Genomic DNA, 23,707 nt, shown 5'->3' on the forward strand with positions numbered 1-23,707 from the left:
AATACTCACATGTTTAATATTTTAATATTAAAATCCCATTTGAGATGCACTGAATTATTCTAATATTCTATGATCCCAGAAGTGAGTACCACTGTGGCACAAAATTTAGTTTTATTTACCTCATAGCTTCAAACACCTGAGTTCATTTTCCAGCTGAATGTACTTTACTTGTTCCAAGGTTTCCTTATGCATTTTCTCTTCCTACTTAATTTCTGCTGAAACCCCATACTGACCGGGAGTGATTAATTATGAGTGAGTAATGTGTATGAGTTCCTGCAGTAGACTACTGTGGAAAAATGCATGGTTTCAAAATTGAAAAACATCATGATAAATCCCCTCCAGGAGGTGCTCTCTTGGAGCACTTTTAGTCACAGGCTCATTCCACCACGGTGTGATAAGAAGCACCTCTGGGGATCTTTTCTGCTTTCTGCTATCGAGCAAGTCAATGCTTTCTCCCAACATACTCTTTAAATTAATTTGGAAATTTCTGCACTATATTATTCATTTATTGATCAATTTGGTTAATTGGCTGTATTATTTGTGCTGTGAGTCTGTTTCACTAGTTTGAACCCAGTGAGAGTTTCAAATCATAACAGTCTCTTCATCATCACAAAACCTATGATCGAGTTTCACCCAGTGATATCAGATACACAGCCAAAGAAGGCAAATGAAAATACAACACAGGACAGTATTTGATGCTGCTTGTGCCAGTTTGGAACTCATTCAGCTTGAGAGAATAAAATTACAAATATGCTTGCAACAAATATTAAAAAAGAAAATGAATGCAAAAAATATTGTATCTGATATTGACTTGTATATTTTCTTTCAGCTGCATGGCAATCATTTCCTTCCATAAATAACTTAGCTTATGACTAAACAAAAAAAAAAATCAGAGAATGCACATAAGGCTGCGTACTGTATGTGAAACATGAGTAGATGTACACATTAATATGCTTAACATTTTACACTTGATTTAATTATCAAGTTATTTGTAATATCACACATTTCTACATGCCTTATTGGAAAATATATAGTGGTCACCACCCATATTTTGTGAATTCCCAACAACATACACATGCAATGACAAGAAGAGACTAAAAAAAAATATAGTGCTAATACAAACACTTATGAAAAGCATCACATTCAATAAAGAAAATTTAATTAATTCTTACTTTTTTAGGTCCTTGACATGGTGCCACAAGTTAGGGTTTATATGAAAACATATCATCATTTTTTATTGTTTATCTTTATCTTGCCATAACCATGTAATGGCAGGCTGAGGTTAAAAAGAGACATTTTGGGTTCATAAGAATTACTAATGTATTGAGTTCACAAAAATTACTTACAGATGCTTTGAATCACTTCGCCTTTCTTGTTCAACATCACCTGACTCAACTGTATAAGAAAACCCCCACGTATGACATACCATTTGACCTGTCCTGACATCTAGTTATGCTTAATGTTGAGCCTTTTAGGGTTCCCCCTATTTTGGACCCTCTAGACCCAAAAAAAGCCATTTTGGATAACATATTGTGCAGGAAATGACAACCTTACGATAAAGACTAAACCAACTGGTGTCTTCCGCATAAAAATAATCAGAAGGACTTGACATTGTGCAGATCACATCAACTGACTCTAGGTGGTCATCCTCTAATAGGATGCAAGGGTTCAAAGTTACTGCTTTTCACAAAACTTCGAAAAAATGTTTATTGTTAATAGGCAAGGTTGCTCATCACAAACACGATAATATTTTTGATATTTGATTCTTGATACTAGTGGTCCTAGTCTATAAAGATAGGCATGTAAAGACTGAAGAGTTGCTGCTTTAATTCTGTTTGTGTGGTTCTTCTGAGATTCTCTTTGCTTTTCTCTTCCTTGTGCATATAGTGTGAAATAATTTACCCTATTTTTGATAAACTGTTCAACTCTTTGGCATCACTTCAGATTTGGAGAGACAACAGGAGGAGGCTGTCTAAGAACATTGATTTCAGACAGTGATATCACAATTGATACTATGGCTGATTTTAACAATTAAGAACTACAAAAAAAAACTATGCAACATACTGGAGTTAAAAGCAAATTCTAAATCATGGGACTGAAAATAAATTTATGTTTTAGGAGCTGTCACCATTCCTTAAACTGACAAAGACATTTACACAAATTATATTTATGCACTGTACAGGTACTGTATAAAAATTATCATTCTAGTCTAAGTTTTCTGTCACCTATCTGATATGGTATTTACAATAGTTTTGTTGGTAAGTTAACAAATCAAGTTTTTATATTTTGATTAGACATTAGGAATATTGTAACATACCATGTGGAGTAGAGTCCTCGAATTGCTTGCTGCTCTAAGGTCCAGTTGTTAAGCACCTCATACCGACATTCTTTTCCTCCACAAGTGAGTGAGCAGATGAGGTTAGAAGGAACTGCCTTGATGAGGTTTTCCCGAGCTCGGGAATATGAAGCCCGTGGGACTGGAACTTGTTGTGTCATGTTAATATCAGCAGGCTAAAACAGACAAGGAAAATGCACATCAAGCAAAGCAAAAACAACTTTGACATTTTAACCAAAGTAACAAATTTGAACCTTTCTGGATTGCTTAGAACCTGCCAAAAGGATATTTGTGACTTTTAAAATGTACATAGCACAAGCAGATTATTTACTACTAGCTGACTACTAGCCGTATGCTACGGTGGTGTAAGAATAGGAATGGAAAACAGTGAGAAAGGAATTCAGAAATCAAGAAGAAAGAAATACTTCATGAAAGACGCAGTTGTGAATAGGTGTTTTGCTGGAGACGACAGATAATGAGTCGAAAGATCTAACCCTAGAAAAAGCCACATACAACTGATCATGGCTGAAGACTGGTTGTTGTAGATTAACACAAATCTTTGCAAACGTTTGTCCTTGGGTCTTGTTGATAGTCATGGAGAAGGCGAGTCTGAGTGGGAATTATGTGCATTTAAATTTAAAAGGGAGATTAGTGTCGGAAAGAAGGAGAGAGATTCTGGGAATGAAGATTGTTTCAGAATTTTGGATAGCGATCAGTTTACACTCAATAATCTCTTATATATATTTCTCTTCTGGTTCGTCCTCTTATATATATTTCTCTTCTGGTTCATCCTGCTTCCTCTTCAAACCCAGTCCCCCCCCCCACGCAGCCCACACAGCATTTCTCGATTCCTATTCCTCCTCTTCCAAACCCTTCCCCACGCTGCCTGCGGCCTCCCATACACCCCCACTTTTTTCTCCTTTTCCTCCCCGCTCCTCTCTCATGACCCCATTGGTGTCACGTCACCGCCCTATATCTAGCCTGACCATGTGACCTTTCACTTCGGCGGTGAGGAAGCAGGACGAACCAGAAGAGAAATATATATAAGAGATTAATTTTATTGGATAAAACTATATATATATATCTAACAATCTGAGCATAGTATGAATCAAACATTGCATGATTTAGAGAAATGACAAGGTGATACCAATACAGTGGTCACCTACAGTCACATAAAATTATTTACAGTACATGACAAGACATACAGATACAGAATGATGAAAGTAATAGTAATAGGGACATTTTAAGAAAAATCAATATGTTCTGTTATGGTGGAGAAGCTTGCATTACCCAAGAATCAGAATTATATTACTGAAAGCCAGGGACCCAGGGATCTATCCATTATCCAACCCGCTATATCCTAACTACAGGGCCATGGGGGTCTGCTGAAGCCAATCCCAACCAAACACAGGGCGCAAGGCAGGAAACAAACCCCGGGTAGGGCACCAGCCCACCGCAAGCCATGGACCCCTGTTAGATTTTCCTTTTTAAATTTGTTATAAAGCAAGTGACCAAGCAAACATAATTTTAAAACTGATTCTTATCATAATTCCAATCAAACAGCTTTATTGCAACTTTAACTAGGTAAAAAAATTATTTCAGTTCAAAAAATCCATGCGGAGTTGCTTTGGGGACTTAACAAGTACAAGGTACAGAGTGGACTCTAAACACCATATTTGTAAAGAATATGTATGGGAGCAAGTCTAAAAAGAAATCGTTAATGATTTCAGGATCTGGTCTTTCCACTTTAGTTAAGGAGACTGTGCAAGAACTTAAAAAGGTGTGGTCACAGCATATGTACAGTATTATCACTGGAAATAGATTTATTGATGGGGAGAGTCTATTTCTTACATCCCTACGGATGGTACTTTAAATCGGCAAATTCAGAGACCCGAATGTGTACTGGGAATGCCTAGCAAATGCTACTAGTTTGAATGAGCTCACTTTTCACCTCCAGAAGAACATGTCCTCTTGGTTAAGACTTTTGTAAGAATTTCCAGTTAGCTGTAGCTTATACTTGTCATGACAGCAGTCCTTTGAACTGTTGGTTACAATATTATTGAGAGAAACCACAAAGCTAAAAGAGGAGACCTTCGATGCAGTGTTAGCAGGAGAAACTGTGGACTTGACTAAGAAGTACTAACAGAACTAGGGCATAGTAGGTGAAGCAATGGTGTGAAATGAGCACAGTGAACAAAAGAAGACAAATTTTAAGCAGTTTTAAAAAGACTCAGGTCAGTCATTCAGTAGCTCTCAAAGGGTAAGCTATGATATTGTACAGCAGTTTTCACTGATGGTGAAGAAATGCTGATCTCACTTGAGTATGTTACTATGAAAAACATTTGAATCTAACAGACAAAACTACAAATAAGACAGTGCTGGAATCATCTGATTATTCCAAATACAGTTGTGTTTGAGCCATTCTGAAGTAGCAGGCGTAGATATTGTCTGCCCAAAAATGACAAAAGACTTGGATAATATTGAGATGTTTAGTTTGCACATCTGTTAAATATTGTGGGGAAAGAAAAACAGTTTTTCTAGACTAGCAAACAAGCAAGGTGATATGTATTTTTATTTAAGGCGACCTAAATATGAGTTTCATTTAGCAAAGTAATACTAAATCAGTCTTATCAGCAAAGCCTAAGTAAATCATTGTGATAGAAAGAGGGACACAGGGCAGTAGTCGAGACTCAGATCTAGGACAATATTTATTCTGTCTTGTTCACCAAGTAGTGGAACACTACTTTCCTACATGGACATTAAAGAGGCCGTGACAGTTTGCTGCTCCTATCTGTGATATCCCAGGATACCATGATGGATGAAATCTGGTTTTATACTATTCATTGTTCCTAATCTTTGTGGATTATTGTAATATCTGCATTAATAGTCATACATGTAAACATACACAAATTGTGTTGTTTATAATTTTCTTGTTTTTTCTCTGTTAATCGTTTCTTATTCTAATTCAGAACTTTGACTTCCATGTACTTATATATTATTTGTTGTTTCATTTTTAATATTTTTTTTTTAGGTATTATTATTTTTGCTTTTATCCCTATTGAATTCCTTTGAATATTTGTGAATCATTTTGCATGTATTATTATTAGTATTAAGTTTTATTGTGAGTTTTTGCAGCAACTGTTGCTTGTCATCTTTTAATGTTCTCTATATTTCCAAAGGCCAGATTGGTTTAAAAAATGTTGCCTGTGCAATATTAAAGTGGAATCACGATCTGAAAAGTAAGAGTGGCCAAAATGAGGTTACTCTGTAAGTTTACACGGCTCACATAGGCACTCACATAGTAGTAGTAGCAGTAGTAGTATGAATAGAAGTATGCAATAAGTCACTACTCTCTGGTGGCATGATCAAAGAATGTTTTAAAATCCATAACTTAATTGTATTTAATTGAAAGCAAACAGTCAGCTTACCCCCAATAGTAATTCCCAATGTCATAATGACTGGAGATTTAAGCTGTTTATTAAATCCTGATCTAGACATATCTTCACCAATTGAGATTTCTATGAGAATATGCAAGATCAGTGAATGATATGATTTACAAAAGATTTGTAAAGGGTTGGCACTACAATCAGAATTTAACCTTTTGGGTACACAAGAAACAGAGCAACTTATTTGCAATAATTATTACAAATATGGAGAAACGTCCAACAAGATTTTACAACAAATATTTACCGTAAAAATACAGCAGAGTATACCAATTTAGTGGGGACTAAAATTATTCTGAGCTATTTAAAATATACTTAAGGAATACTATAAGTATTCATATAATGTAGTATACAGAAAATGAGGCTTAAATTAGTCATTCCTTTGATGATATACAAGTACCATAACATCACACATTCTGTACAGAGCAGACAAAAAAAAATTCCCTGTGGCTCTCTGAAATTCTATATGCTATAAGCTCACGGCAAAACATAAAGCTGCAGAACCAGACAGCTTTTCAATGGAATTTTAACAAATTTTCTCCTTCGAATTAGTGCCTCTAATTGGGTCACAGCAGACCCCCGTGACCCTGTGTTCGGATTCAGCGGGTTGGAAAATGGATGGATGGATGGATGTTAGAAATGTCTGTGTAAACTAGAGAACATAACATTTTAGCAAAAACATTATATCAAATGTCAAGCATTGTCTTCAAATGAAAAAATAAAAAACTGTTTGAGTGCTCATCCTACAGTCCATCTCTTATGAATGATGAATTATCTTTGCAAAGGTATTCTCGTAAAGAATACATAAAGATAGATAGATAGATAGATAGATAGATAGATAGATAGATAGATAGATAGATAGATAGATAGATAGATAGATAGATAGATACTTTATTAATCCCAAGGGGAAATTCACATACTCCAGCAGCATACTGATGATTAAAAAAATATATTAAATTAAAGAGTGATAAAAATGCAGGTATAACAGTCAATAACATTGTATAATGTTAACGTTTATTGGGTGGAATTGAACAGTCGCATAGTGTGGGGGAGGAATGATCTCCTCAGTCTGTCAGTGGAGCAGGACAGTGACAGCAGTCTGTCGCTGAAGTCTGTCTGGAGATGACCCTGTTCAGTGGATGCAGTGGATTTTCCATGATTGACAGGAGCCTGCTCAGCGTCCGTCGCTCTGCCATAGATGTCCAACTGTCCAGCTCCATGCCTACAATACAGCCTGCCTTCCTCACCAGTTTGTCCAGTCGTGAGGCGCACCTCTTATTTATGCTGCCTCCCAAGCACACCACGTGTAGAAGAGGGTGCTCGCCACAACCATCTAATAGAACATCAGCAGCATTATATTGCAGCTGTTGAAGGACGCCAGCCTTATGGTTATAAGTGTATAAGTGTACCCTTATATAATATCTCAAGGTCAAATCAGATTTATCAAAGACAGACATCTAGTACCTTATATTAGACTACTGTTAAATGTAATCTATTCCTCTAAAGTTTTAGACATCAGAGGTTCTACTTTGTTTGAATGCAAAGAATGCTTTTGATAGAGTCATTTAGTAATGTACAGTAATTTTGGTTAATTTCTAATATACTCTATGTGCATGAAGGAATTACTTTATGCTAGTCCTGAAACTTTAATTCATTAAAATTATATACATTCTGATTACTTTAAATAAGAGTGTAAAACCAGACCTTATCACCAATGCTTTTTGCAATTGCTATTGAATACCTAGCTTGGATTCAGTCCAAGATAAAAGGGATCCATAATAGAAGAGCTTCTCTTTCTTCTGGTGCTCTATATTTTGGACCCACTATCATTGTTGCTTCAATTTATTGAGCTAATTTCAAAACATCTCTGGGCTCAGAATCAATCCAAATAAGAGGCTTCTCCTCCCAGTGAATTCTCTTCTTTGAAAAACTAAATTACTTTTCTTTGATTGTCTCTGAACGATTCAAATAGTTTGGGGTGACAGTTACAAGAAAGCTTAAAGATATGTAAAAACTTAAGTTTTTTAATATGAAATTAAAGAAATGATAATAGAGGATTGTCTTACTCTATCTAGGAGAATTAATGTTGGCAAAATAAATACATATCCCCCCCAAAGTTTCTATTTCTTCTTCAGGGCATTCTTTTTATTTAACTTGTTTTTCAAAATGTCTATACATAAAAATATGACTCCAACCTAAGAAAGAAAGCTGCGTTCCATATGTGATCTTGCATTTTATCACTGAGTTGCAAATATATACATATATATATATATATAAGTATTAATTAAAGGAACACTTTTTAAGCAGAGGGGGTTCTTAATCAGTTTCAGTTGTTTTGGTGTTAATGAAAATAACAACAGGTGCACTAGAGGGGAAACAATGCGATGACATCCCAAAACAGGAATAGTTCAAGGTGGAGGCCACTGACATTTTTCCCTCCTCATCTTTTCTGACTGTTTTTTCACCCGTTTTGCATTTGGCTACAGTCAGTGTCACTAGTGGTAGCATGAGGCAATACCTGGACCCTACAGAGGTTGCACAGGTAGTCCAACTTCTCCAGGATGGCACATCAATACGTGTCATTGCCAGAAGGTTTGCTGTGTCTCCCAGCACAGTCTCAAGGGCATGGAGGAGATTCCAGGAGACAGGCTGTTACTCTAGGAAAGGTGGACAGGGCTGTAGAAGGTTCTTAACCCAACAACAGGACTGGTATCTGATCCTTTGGGCAAGAAGGAACAGGATGAGCACTGCCAGAGCCCTACAAAATGACCTCTACCAGTCCACCTCATGAGGGTGGCCTGAGGTCCTGACATCCTCTAGTGGGCCCTGTGTTCACTGCCTGGCACCATGGAGCTCAACTGGCAGGTCCACAACTGGTGCCCTGTGCTTTTCACAGATGAGAACAGGTTCACCCTGAGCACATGTGACAGACGTGAAAGGGTCTTGAGAAGCCGTGGAGAACGTTATGCTGCCTGTAACATTGTCCAGCGTGACCGGTTTGGCGGTGGGTCAGTGATGGTCTGGGGAGGCATATCCATGGAAGGACACACAGACCTCTACAGGCTAGACAACGGCACCTTGACTGTCATTAGGTATTAGGTAAGATTCAAAGTTATGAATTCTAAAGTGTCATCCATGAGCCTTACATACAGTAGATACTGTATAAGGCCAATGGGGATATTTATGAGGATTTATGACATACTAGAAATTATTAATTTAGATTTAAATATATTGTGACGATGTTTGGCACAAAATTCTATTACACAGGCTTGAAAATGTAATTCATTTATAATGTAGTAGTCAACAATTAAATTCAAACTTATCCCATAATTTATAATGTGTAGATAAATCTGATAGAAAGTACCACATACTCCTAGGTATTCTAAGGGGCTCAGTGCCAGGATAGAAACTGCTATCATTTCATACTTATTCATACTTATCCCATAATTTACAATGTGTACATGAATCTGAGAGAAGTACCACATACTCCTAAGCGATCCTTAGAGACACAGTGCTAGGACAGAAACTGACATTATTTGGAGGCATCTTTTGAAAACAATGTTCACTTTCCTGCCTAAGCATGTGCACATTTAACTTATTTAGCTATTTAATTAATTCTTTCAATGAGTTAAAACAGGAGAACAACAACTATTTTTCTATAAACTGTGAAAAAATAAAACAAAAATTCCATTTGGTGTAAATTTGTTTTACTAAATCACATGTAGTGTAGGCTTTGACATAGACAATAGCCTGTCCTTTAGTACTCAAACTACTATAATGTTCAAAATTTGTTTTTCCATTTAAGTGATGCCTGAAAATGAAGGCAGTTTCACAAAGATACAGAAAAAATGTCTGTACTATGGAGAGTCACTTGGCTGGTGATGGACTGCCAGCCGTAGTGATGGACTAAGGTCCCACTAAACTAGAATGGTCCTGTCAGGATGTAGGCAGAGAGAGAAAGAGAGGGAGAGAGACAGAGACAGAGAGGTTTACAGTGCTTCTCTGTATGCCAGTGGAGCAGAGGTGAACTTAGCAGTAAGGGGAACCCTGGGCTTTGGTTGGGCCCCACTAAAAATCTAGTATATAATGTCAAAGCTTAGGAGTTGCCTAAACTTAAATAATCACTTAGCAAAAACAGCAAGTAAAGCAAGAGTAAGAAAGTGGTGTATGGATAGCAGCAGAAACCACATTAACTGAATCTGAAATTATGAGTGATAGAGTAAGACAGAGTATGCCAAACCAAAGATTAAAATTACATTTAATAGACTTCTCAACATAGCATTCCCTGTTAAATATTAAAAATAATGAAAAACAGATCCTTCAACTTTCAATTGCAAAAGAGAAAGAGAGATGGGGAAAATATATTAAAAGACATTACTACATCAACAGCCTACAACTTTTACTGATTACAGACTTATAGCCCTTTATGTTAAGAGATCTGTCAATCCGAATACAGGAGCTTTGTTTTGCACGATGGTTAAATATTCAGTAAGAGAGCTCTATTCTACATTGCAACTCTACAACACCCTCTGCTGGAATGAAGTGTTAGAAATATATGGACATAAAACTGCTCTGTGATATTTTTAGACTTGATGCACACCATGCTGTACTAGTAAAGAAGAAAACAAATCCTTTACCAGAAGACAATAGGTCCACACAAAATATGGACCTGTAGTGAAAGGAAACTTATTCTATTTTTTTGTAAACTAAAGGATGTGTTCATTACAGTATAAAAGAGCCATTATGCTAGTTTGGCCCATTACAAAAACACATGTGATATATATATATATATATATATATATATATATATATATATATATATATATATATATATATATATATATCAGTGCTGAGCGGTATGACCACAATTCTATAACACGGTATTTTTCAAAATTATACCGGTTTCACAGTATTTTTTTCCCATGCATGAGTGGATGTTAACCACATTTTCCACAGCAATTACTGCAGTAGACTAGCTAAGAATAACCTATTCCACTGTCATGAGAATTTTAAATTGTACAAAAAACATTTTAATGTGCACACAAGTATTACTACAGGTTTGCATGGCCCCATAAAGTGATAGTTTTCAAGGGGGTGGCACCAATGAAGAGAAAGAATCACATTGCATGACAGTTGCTGTCAACATATTTTCAATCATCCAAAGAGGCATTTAGACTTAGTAAAATATCCAGAGGTGCTTGTCAAATGTTGTATTGCACTGAACATGTCTTAAAAATGGAATAAATAGTAAATATTTTTTGTAAACCAACTACACTTTCTGTTAATGTTAACAATCTCTGTCCACTGACACATTAGCTATATGGATTGCAATGGCGTTGCTTTTTTTGTCGTAAGCAGTACCTCTAGCAAACGCGTCTACAAGTGACGTCTGACTCAAGAGTCCTCTAGCTTTTTCAGTTTTAACTGAGAACATGGAGGGTGACAATCTTAGTTTCATACATTCATGGTACTCCAAAGCATGTTTTTGAGGCTAATGTGGTGCAGCAAATTGCTCATGTTGCCGCCTCTAGTGACAACTTTAGCTTGACAGCATTTGCAGTAAATAGTTGTTTGGTCCACATACGACCTTTTAAAACCAAAGTATCTTCAAACAACAGACACGGCAAAAGTTCTTCTGTGTCATCATGTTCAACTTCATCGTCTCCTACAGCTTCAGTTTAAGTATGATCTCTGTCCATTTTCACCGTTCAGTACCTCCACTAACGCATATACTCCGTTGCATGCGTGTTTAGCAATGTAGCAGTGAAAAAGTTCCCCACTTAAACAGTTTCCTGTTGCGCCACGTTCCAAATGTTTTTTAGGCTATTTAAACCAGTGTTGCGGTATAAGAAAAATCCATATCATAACAAAAGTAAAAAATGACAACGTGAAAAAAGTTTACTTGAGATTTTTGCAAATTTATTAAAAATAAAAAAATTGAGAAAGCACATGTACATAAGTATTCATAGCCTTTGCCATGAAGCTCAAAATTGACCTAAGGTACATCCTGTTTCCCCTGATTATCCTTGAGATGTTTCTGCAGCTTAATTGGAGTCCACCTGTGGTAAATTCAGTTGATTGTACATGATTTGGAAAGGCACACACCTGTCTATATAAGGTCCCACAGTTGACAGTTCATGTCAAAGCACAAACCAAGCATGAAGTCAAAGGAATTGTCTGTAGACCTCCGAGACAGGATTGTCTAGAGGCTCAAATCTGGGGAAGGTTACAGAAAAGTTTATGCTGCTTTGAAGGTCCCAATGAGCACAGTGGCCTCCATCATCCATAAGTAAGAAGAAGTTCAAAACCACCAGGACTCTTGAGCGATCGGGGGAGAAGGGCCTTAGTCAGGGAGGTGACCAAGGTGTCACAGCTCCAGAGGTCCTCTGTGGAGAGAGGAGAACCTTCCAGAAGGACAACCATCTCTGCAGCAATCCACCAATCAGGCCTGTATGGTACAGTGGCCAGACGGAAGCCACTCCTTAGTAAAAGGCACATGGCAGCCCGCCTGGAGTTTGCCAAAAGGCACCTGAAGGACTCTGAGACCATGAGAAATAAAATTCTCTGGTCTGATGAGACAAAGATTGAACTCTTTGGTGTGAATTCCAGGCGTTACATTTGGAGGAAACCAGGCACCGCTCATCACCAGGCCAATACCATCCCTACAGTGAAGCACAGTGATGTCAGCATCATGCTGTGGGGATGTTTTTCAGCAGCAGGTTGGAAAATGGATGAATGGAACTGGGAGACTAGTCAGAATAAAGGGAAAGATGACTGCAGCAATGTACAGACACATCCTGGATGAAAACCTGCTCTAGAGCGCTCTTGACCTCAGAATGGGGCGACGGTTCATCTTTCAGCAGGACAACAACCCTAAGCACACAGCCAAGATATCAAAGGAGTGGCTTCAGGACAACTCTGTGAATGTCCTTGAGTGGCCCAGCCAGAGCCCAGACTTGAATCCAATTGAACATCTCTGGAGAGATCTTAAAATGGCTGTGCACTGACGCTTCCCATCCAACCTGATGGAGCTTAAGAGGTGCTGCAAAGAGGAATGGGCAAAACTGGCCAAGGATAGATGTGCCAAGTTTGTTGCATCATATTCAAAAAGACTTGAGGCTGTAATTGCTGCCAAAGGTGCATCAACAAAGTATTGAGCAAAGGCTGTGAATACTTATGTACATGTGATTTCTCAGTTTTTTATTTTTAATAAATTTGCAAAAACCTCAGCAGACTTTTTTCACGTTGTAATTATGGGGAGTTGTGTGTAGAATTCTAAGGAAAAAAAATTAATCCATTTTGGAATAAGATAACAAAATGTGGAAAAAGTGATGCATTGTGAATATTTTCCAGATGCACTGTATATATACATTATATATATATATATATTCATAATATGAATATATATATATGTATATATACACTAGCTGAAATAACCAGCTTTGCCCGGAAGGAAAATAAAGTGTTTTTTTTAATTGCTTGAGAAAAATATATATAAAAAACACTTAAAAATAAATGAACAAACACTGAAGACTCACTAATGTGTTTGTCTTGCGGTCTTGTATGTATGTTATCATCCAGTTGACTCTCAGAACCAGTCAACTATATTTAATTTCAAAACCATCAGGGGTTGGTGGTGCTTAAACATAAAGAATGCTGTCAGTCACCTCCAGTTCGCCCTCTGGTGGTCATTCCGAGTGTCAACTGGATGATAACATACATACATGGGCGCAAGATCACTCCCCACACTACCAAGAAGGGGGTGGGTAAGGGTTGATTTCACCCTACAGTATTTTAAGTCGACCAATGTGAAACATGTTACCAAGTGTCATGAAAATCATTGACTTAATGAAACAGGACAAACTTTAAAAATCAATAGACAGCACTGTATCTGATCATGTTCAGCACTGACGGGAAAGCGTTCCCCGTGTGGGGAGAAAAGCACATATCCGTGATGTCTCTGGCATTCAGCAGCTACCCTTTAAAACACATGTAGCTCTGATCTCTCTCTCAAAAACGTCAAACGTTACTTCTTAACAATCTGTAGATGATAATGTCTGTTGAACAAACAGGTATCACTATCTAAGCGGAGGCAAGGTGCACTGCAACACATGGTGAGACATAGGACTAAGTCAAACAGAGGTTGGCGAGGGGATGAGGAAGGTCCCTCTGTTGGATTTACATAAATACATTGGTACTGTAAGTGAACTGTGGTACTTGATGATAAAAGAAGTCACAAAATCAACTGTAAAGTTCAAGGAAATTATAGAAAATAACCAGATCTAAATCCATTAAGTAATTCTCTCGTGGAAAGCGGACAGACATACAGTACACACAGAATGCGCTTGGACCACAAAATTTTTAAAACCGTTTCTTAGCGAGCACCTATGGGCCAAGGGTAACCTACATTCCAAATTTCAAGTCCCAACTACTCATGGTTCAGGAGATTTTGTGATGAGTGAGTCAGTTGTATTTATATATATATATATATATATATATATATATATATATATATATATATATATATATACTAACTGTGTACAATCCTAGAAAGTATTGAAATCGTCAGAACTACTCTGGGCATCTCTCTACTAGGAGGATTCGTGTTGCCAACATGCTTGCATCGTTTGTGCACTAGCAGCTAAGCAACTGTCTTTCTTCGGAGGTTTCCTTTTGTCAGTGTGCTGACCTCGCTTGCGTATCCTCGGAGCTGCAGCCCTTACCCCGATTCTACCTCTCACTTCCGAGGCCGGACAGAGACACACATCCGCAAATAGACGTTTATATATAAGATATATTCAAGTCACAAGACAGAATGAGTCCCAAAAATAGTTGGGATGCCAACCCGGTCAAATTCTATTTTATTTCAAAAGCAACAGGCATGCTGTGGTGCTCAAACATAAAGAATGCTGGCAGTCACCTCCTGTTCACCCTCTGGTGGTCGTTCCGAGTGTCAACTGGATGATAACATGCATACAAGACTGCAAGATCATGGACACCCCCACCCTACCCAGAAGAGGGTAAGTTAGGGCTGCTTTCACTCTACAGTATTTTTAGTCGACCAATGAGGAATGTGTGTACCAAGTTTCATGAAAATTGCTCCAGCTGTTTGGAAATGATAATGGAACATACATACACACACTGACTTTTATATACAGACGGTCCCCGGGTTACGTACAAGATAGGGCCTGTAGGTTTGTTCTTAAGTTGAATTTGTATATAAGTCGGAACAGGTACATTATTTTAATAAATGCTATTGTTTACCGAATGTAGCCAAGTGCTCTGCCAATGAATGATGGAGTTTCACCTCTCTCGGAAACCTTTTATTATTTGTACTTTATTATCCATGGTGATGGTTTTTCTCTTCTTTACTGTATCACCCAGCACTTGTATCAGATTTGTGTTTCAGAGACATTGTTCAAGGGTGAAGACAAAAGGTTAAGATAAGCTCTTCTGCACAGCACTGTACACGCTATCACAGCAGGAATGCACCCCTCGCCAGTACGTCTGGTGTACTGAATGAGAGGCAACTTCCTGCAATGCACGTAACAGTACAAGCAGGCTTGCTATTGAGAATGAATGGGTGCAGCGAGGGGCGAATCGCCCACCACCGCCCCCATTCAACAGGCAACCACCCAAGGCACACTATACAATGCTGCCCCCTGCCGCTCCATTCACCCTTAATAGCCTCCGTTCAGCCACAACTGGATCACTGCTTGCAGCATCACCAGCCGCCCACCGAGAACGAATGGGGCAGTCAGAAGCTGTAGCTGCGGCTGCGTGGTGGGTGGGCAGCGAACTGCCCCATCAATCCTCCGTCCTGCACACATGCAGTAGCTGTGGCCCCAGCGACTATGGACCCAGGGTCACCGCTTGCCATGCACCCACTGCCCCATTCATCAACCGGATCCGCTCGAGGGACACTACACTGCGCAAGCAGCGAAATCGCCCCCTCCAGCCACCACTTGCAGCGTCCCCAGGCCGAAGATGACGGAACGGCAGTTACTGAGGAGTGTCCCCCAGACAGATGAAGGAGCAGCTGTGGCCTTGTTTATATGTCGTATGTCAGATGTCTGTAACTTGGGGATTATATATAGGGTGGTCCAGATCTAATTATTCAATTTTCATTACGCTATAACTCATTAAGTTTATTATATAGAAAAATCACCCGAAAAATCGTCCCTGCATAAATCAAAGTCATCCAGACGATCTGGATCTGCATAATTAGATCTGGACAACCCTGTATATATACACTATATATATATATTTATAGAGTGGAAGAGAAGATAGTAAGAGAAGCTAACCAGAGAAGAAAAACCTGAGAGAAGAGAGATTAGAGATAAAGGTAGTCATTGATGCTTGGGCCAGGATACAGAGATGTGGGCAAGCAGATAAGCAACCTCATAGATAGGAATACCACATTCCAGTTAGATAGATAGATAGATAGATAGATAGATAGATAGATAGATAGATAGATAGATAGATAGATAGATAGATAGATAGATAGATAGATAGATAGATAGATAGATAGATAGAGATACTTTATTAATCTCAAGGCGAAATTCACACAGTTAGAAAGGGTCTGGAGGATTACTGCAAGTGAGAAAATACCAGGAAATGATCAGAATGTGAAGAATCATAGTCGAAAAAGAAAAAGCAACGGTCAAATATACCAGGAGGCAAAACAGACCCAGGCAAATAAAAACCAGAGGGCAAAAAGAGCTACAGTCATAAACTGAAGAGATCAGAAAAACAAAGAGACCAGTAAATTTAACCTAACCCTAGTGTCTAAAGAAAAAAGAAGGCCACTAGCACAATTATGAATGACAAAATTTGTATGTACCAAGGGGTAACTTGAATGTATGAACATATCTACATATAATGTTCCGGGTCATTACAAACACAACAGCATGTGAATAATGCATAAATAACAATGAACATGGTAAAAAATATAACTTCTTGTATTCAATTCAAAATGTAAAACAGGCATCAGAATAGGATGTAAAAAAAGCTAAACACAAAAATCCATACATAAAAGTTATATATTATAGTTACACTCCATCTTTCGATTTATATTTTGCTTCGCTCTTTGTTTCTTTCCATTATTAACCTTTACTGTGTGTTATTTCACCCTCCTTTGTGTCTTTCTTGGTTTGGGGATGACTCAAGAGCACATCTTGTCCTGCACAATATATACTCAATATGTACATTATGCACTCTAACTACTGTGCTACCTAAGACACATTTTTTTACATTTAAGAAATATTGGAAAATTAAGGTGCTCTCACTAGTGTATAAATCCAGTTTTATGTTCTCAGGGAGCCAGAATCCATGCCAACAGCACTAGGTATAAATCTGGACCTATGTCTGAAAGGAGTGGCAGTCCACTAGCTATAAATACATTCAGACATGCTGCACCAATACAAAATTCCACCATTAATCTAACATGTTTGGGAGATAAAGGAAATCTGGAGTTCAGAGAGAAAACAATGGCACACATGGCGGAGCAATGGCCAAGATTCAAACCCCAACTTGTGGAGCTGTGAGAAAGCAACATTGACAGTTTTGCCACCAAGCAAGCCTTGCACAATTATGTTGTAAAATTGTAAATCTGAAACAAAATATTTAACACATAAAGCTTGAATTTTGTAGAAATGTCCAGGAAATGCAGGCTGTGTCTGTGCATGTATATGTTTGTGTGTGTGTGTGTGTGTACTTGCAGTATTCAAGCATGAGAAAAATTAATGGGTTATATCACTCAAATGTGTCCTTTTGGCCATGCTCCAGTTTTGTCCATTTTTAATGCTTTACATCCTGTTAGCTTTCAACTATATATGTGAGAAATGTGAACTAAAATTTAATTGCTGTAATGCTTTGCTCAGTCTGGAAGAAGCTGCAGTAAAACATTAATTTGCTCCTCTTAGTTAGTTTTTAAAGCATTCTTCATTACAACTTGAATTACCTATCAGTTTGGTAACCCTGTCACAATCCATTGCACTAACAAATACTCAAAATTTCACATAAAATGCACGTCATCTATTTTATTAAACAAATTTAAATATGTAAAGTGCTTACCTCTATTCCCTCTATATCATCATCTCTGTAAAGACAAAACGTAAATGCAGCTATTAATAACACCTTCTTTATCAGTTTAAAGAATTAAGAGAACAGTGCATACATCTACAAAAGGCTTTTCTATTTTGTATCACTTGCTAAAACATTTCCACAACTCATACTGATTAACACCTATAATGGTCCTGTCTATATTTTCTTCAAACTGACCTACTTTAGTTAATCCTTATTATTACTATCATAAATACTTGACAACAGAACCATCTGCTTCACTTTTACAGTCAGTGAAGCATTAATTACATGCAATATGCACCATCCCATAATTTTGTCCTATGTGCATCCATTTAAATGTTTATATTTCACTAATTACTTTAATTCAATCATAAGATACCGGGATTTAAATTACTCTGTTAAATAGTTTCAGTTATTACTTCTGAGCACATTACTAAAAATGTTGCTTGATTTTGTACCTAACCAAAGCCATATCAGTGGGGAATACCTTCCCTAGACTACAGATAACGTCGATGCCAATGGTGACAAAGTGTGTTGCCATGTTTGTGAGAGTAGACAGGCACCACTATGGGTAGTATGCACTATGTTTGTGAATGCAGTAAGTGCTTTAAAAGGAAAATAGGCAGAACTGCCTACACAAAGAGGAGTAAATGGTGGCCTGGGCAGACCCATTCAATATTTCATGAGGACACTTGGGGACTGATGACCCAGCAGTTTGCTAGGACACCTGACCCTCACCTAATACAGAGACAGAGAGAGAGAGAGATAGTATAGCCACAAAGCATTGGCAGGAAGTGCTAACTAATCAATATAAAAGAACCATATTTCCTTGTGCAAAGGTGGGCAGTGACAGAAGGCTAATAGGAACCCTACATCTTGGTACATGTTAATCGAAGGTTTAAAACTAGAAATGTTGGGACTTGGTTGTTTTTTTTGTAAGATTGATGGATAACAGACTACCTAAGTGACCTAGTCCTATAAAGAAAAATGATGGATTAGGATTGCCAGGACATTATGCTTTGCCAGGGGTACTTCTAATCTAATGTACACTTAGAAAAACAGAGAAATGAACAAGGAAGTCCCTGTCTTTGAAAGTACAGTACTTCCAGGCATTGACTTGAAGTCACCAAAGAATGAGATTAAAAGCCAACTCATTGCCAGTGGTCCAATGAATGCAAAGTCAGGAGGGGAGCTGAGAGACTTAGCTGGCAGGAGGATGAGAGGCCAGGATGTGAAAAAGTAAAATTGAATATGGAAAAATAAATGCTTGTGTGCAGTATTATCATGTGCAAGTGGACAACTCCTCAAACCAAGCAGACAGAGACTTAAACTTATGCAGACCTAAGAAGTAGCAGAGTTTATCTTTCCTGTCTATTTATTTGTTATTTTAGTAATATCCCCTTTTTATCTCTCCCTCATGGTTATTTTTATTTTAAAAAATCATTAAATATAATTTGTGTGTATTTTATCCTTCTGGATATCATTCTGCATAAGGAGGTTGCTATGGGAGTACAGATTTACTGTTAATAACCTGCCTGTGACCAAGCTATTATAAGCTTACACGGATGCCTACTTCCATATCAGTTTGCATGATAAATGCACTATACACAAATAATAAATGGAAAAAATAAGTTTTGTGAGCAGAGGAGGGCCATTAAAAAATAATAGCACTTTCAACAGCTAACAGAAAACCTTGAAAAACAAAAGAAAATTAAGTCAAAATACTTGTTTAGTACTACATAAGTAAGAAAATCTACAAAGATGAGGATCTTGTGCTTTTGCAAATTAATTTTTAAAGCTTAAGGTTTATGCACATTAAATTCAAATGTATCTTATACTGTAGTGTACAACATGTTGCAGCAACCAACCACCCCCACCCAACACATACAAGAATACATGGGATCTGAAAATGGAATTAAACACTTTACCAGTTTTTATTATTATGATATTTCAATCAAATATGCAGTATTCTACAAAGCTCTTAAAAATTTTCAAACAACATATCTAATTTATTGTAAGAGGTTTCAGGATAATATTTAGAATTAAAAAAATAAATAAAAATAACATTTTGATTGCATGTGTATTCGTAAGCTCAGTTGCTTCTTTGCAAATCATGATCTTATAATCTTATTCTGAATTAATGTAATGATGCTGGCTTAATTAAAATATCTTGTATGGTCTCCTGGTGTTTACATGTAACACCAAGAGGGAACTAATAATATATAATGCTACATTGAAGCTTAGACTTTCCCTTAGCTGGTTTTCCCCATAGATACTGGATTTCCGTGACCTTTCAGTAGCCTACCCTAGTTGTTACTGTTTTCAAAGGACACAGGGATTTACATTTCAGACCTGTTATATTATTTGTCATTGTTGTCACTGATTACATATTTTTGTTAACACTGGTGACATTCTGTCTGTTCCATATGACATGCTCACCAATTATATAACATACATCTATCCATTTTTCAACCTGTTGAATCCAAACACAGGGTCACAGGGTCTGCTGGAGCCAATTTCAGCCAACACAGGGTGCAAAGCAGGAACCAATCCCGGGCAGGGCGCCAACCCACCACAGGACACACACCCTCACCCACACACACCAAGCACACACTAGGGACAATTTAGAATCGCCAATCCACCTAACCTGCATGTCTTTAGACTGCAGGAGGAAACCGGAGCACCCGGAGGAAACCCACCCAGACACGGGGAGAACATGCAAACTCTACGCAGGGAGGACCCAGGAAGCGAACCCAGGATTTGGGCATTATTCACACCCTGAAAGTGCATTATCACAAGGAAATGCTGAGAAAAATTCTCATCAGCATAACTTTTAGATAGGAGAAGATTAAACTAACGCAAAAGAAGCTATTGAAGCTGCTTCAGTTTACAACATACTATCTTTGTGATGCACGTTTTCTGCAGTGACAGCAACCAAAACGAGATTACGGAGTAGACTGAACATAAGCAACACACTTCAAGTGTCACTGTCTTCCACCCTCCCCAGATAGGATTGTCTGGTTGCAGGAAAACAAGCTCAGGGCTTTTACTGATTCTGCATTATGGTGAGCTGTATAATTTCTATTAGTATATTATAACTTAATAATAATAGAAATGTAATGTAAATTGTGTATAAAACTGCCCTAAAAAACCCGCCCATAATCACCCCACAAACTCCAACCTTCAACAACCCATCCGTCCCTGGAAAAATTTGCTTCCAATAAAGCGGTCCTTGGTGTCAAAAAGGTTGCGGACCACTGGGCTACACTACTGGCTGGGCTGCTGAGACTGGCCATTGGGCAGAACTGACCATCACGAGTAGTAATAGCTCGCATATTTTCGCGTTTTTTTTGCTATAGTATTATGTAATTTTGTGCTAGTATTGTAACAAATAGTGCAGATTACAGCTGAAGATCTGAAGTGGACGCGAGAAGTTGGGCAGTTGTTTATTAACAGATTTTTGTGATTTTGAGTTTGTATAATTAGTGTAGGTCAGGGGGCTTTTTGCATATCGGCTTATTTTACAATATTAACTTTGAAGTAAACTTAGTAAAGTAAAATTAGATTTTTGGAGGATTTGTTTTCCAACATGTATTACTGAGCAATGAATTCAGTGAGCGTTTTCGCAATTTCAGTTCACACAAAGGGGACTTTGTGGTGTTTACGTCACCATACTCTTACAACATTGAGAATGCACCGGAGAATATCCAAATGGAATTGATTGAACTGCAGTCAGATTCTATTATGATGGCAAAATACAACGAAGTTGGTGTGCCAGGCTTGTATGCTTACCTGCCACCCTCGTATGTGCAGATCCATAAGTTGGCTTTGAGAGTACTGTCTATGTTTGGAAGCAGTTACCTTTGTGAGCAATTGTTTTCGTTAATGAAAGCTACCAAAATCCCACATCGCTCAAGACTTACTGCTGAGCACCTTTCATCCCTTATAAAAGTTGCAGCTGCACAAGATTTCAAGCCTGATATTGACAAACTGGTTACTAACAAGAGATGCCAAGTGTTGGGACAAAAAAAAATAAATCTCACACTGTAAGACTCCTATATAAGCAATGAATATAATATAATGAATATAATATAATAATATAAGGACCTAGCTAAGAGGCTAAGACTCTAATTGTACGCTGTTGTGCGGAGATTGTATGGAAATAAATTGCTTTTCTTTAAACTTTAAACTTTAAGTGTTAAATTTTTTAAAGTTTTCAGTATTGGAAAAAAGCTACAGTAACTTTGTATAATAGGATTAATAAAGTATCTATCTATCTATCTATCTAGTATAATATTATTTGTTACAGTGCAGCCCGCTGACGCACATATGGCAGTCGAAGCGGCCCACCAATGGTACTGAGTTTGACATGCCTGCTGTAAGGGGCATATATCTGTATCACCTCAAACTTATTTGCCAACCCAACAAACAATATATTGTTGAAGGCACTTAAGAAAAAAAAAAACTGTGAATAAAGTGTCAGCTTTGTCCAGATGGTAGTAGTTCTGCATAGGATGTAGAGCAGAGCTTCATCTACTTCTGTATGTACTTGGTAGGCAAACTGCATGGGATCTGGGTGGTCTGTAATCACAGGTCATAGATGTTTAAGGACCAGCACAGCAAGTGTCTTCATAAAATGTGAGTTACAGGCCTGTAGTCCTTAAGAAGACTGGGTGTTCATTATAAGTACAGGAACTATGTAGACAGTTTCCCCAATTTTAGCACCCTCTTCACTTTTAGGGAAAAGGGTAAACAAATATTGAAGGGCAAAACAGAATTGTATGGCATGTATATTGACTAATGCTGACTGATATCATCGGACCCAACTATAGTATTAGTGACATCCTTGCTGTTGAATGGGAGTCCAATTTGTTTGAAAACAGATTTATCTCATTAGCCCTGTCCTTCTCCACTATCATCATTACCATTCAGATCAGTACAATTTTTCAAAATACAGTATATCTTTTCTTTACACAGATCAAAAATACTATCCATTTAATGGATAAGCTATTTATTGTTTTATCCTTGCAACACTGGGTGTATGACAAGAATCGACCTTAGGCATACTAATAAACATCACTTATTAATTTTGCATGTTCATTTTTAGGATGCTGCAGAAAACTGAGGTGCATGAAGAAAATCCATGTGTCATGAACAGATATGATGAGGGCAAGCAATAATTTTTCAGTTTGTTGGGCTAGTGAGGGCCAGTGATCTAAAGATCAACAGCTAGTTGGCTTATTTTTCAGAGTTAGGCACATCATTTGTAAAAAAAGCTTCTTTCAGCTGCTCCCATTAGGGCTTGCCAAAACGGATCATCTTGTGCCATATCTTCCTGTCCTCCACATCTTGTTCTTTCACACCCATATGTCCTCTCTCACCACATCCATAAACTTTCTCTCAGGCCTTCCTCTTTTCCTCTTGCCTGGCAGGTCTCTCTTTAACATCCTTTTCCCAATATACCCAATTACCAATTTTAATACAAATGTAGAAATTCAGTCAAATAACTCAGCAAATACTATTAAAATGTCTGCAATTAACAGCCAAAATAAGTCACATTTCAGTCCTAAATGAATAAAAAATATTTGCAATTTAATTAGTTTATGAAAAGTTATCTAAGAAATGTTTAGCCTTCACATTTACAACAAACTGTAGATACTGTACTAAAAGTCCTCTCTTTTAATTAAGATGGTTGCATTGCTAGGCAATCGTGCTTTCATAAGGACATGACACCTAAAACACAAAATGAAATCAAAGGTGTACATTTTCTTCATTAACAACATGTAAAAAAATAAAAACATTAGCATTATGTAAAATAAAGCCAGATATTGATTCTATGTAAACA

At 37.5% G+C, this 23,707-nt stretch overlaps 1 protein-coding gene across 1 annotated transcript in view; it reads right to left on the reverse strand.

The window, feature by feature from the left end:
* Nucleotides 1-23,707, reverse strand: part of zgc:77752 (uncharacterized protein LOC393862 homolog) — a 45,914-nt gene that overhangs the window by 15,641 nt on the left and 6,566 nt on the right. The window contains exons 2-3 of the mRNA XM_039760535.1: nt 17,854-17,878; nt 2,318-2,511 (exon numbers count right to left, since the gene is read on the reverse strand). Coding sequence (XP_039616469.1) covers nt 2,318-2,496 — 179 coding nt within the window. The 5' untranslated portion in view covers nt 2,497-2,511; nt 17,854-17,878. The remainder of the gene's footprint in view (nt 1-2,317; nt 2,512-17,853; nt 17,879-23,707) is intronic.

This window comes from Polypterus senegalus, chromosome 8 (assembly GCF_016835505.1).
Source record: "Polypterus senegalus isolate Bchr_013 chromosome 8, ASM1683550v1, whole genome shotgun sequence".
NCBI classification, from domain to species: Eukaryota; Metazoa; Chordata; class Cladistia; order Polypteriformes; family Polypteridae; genus Polypterus; species Polypterus senegalus.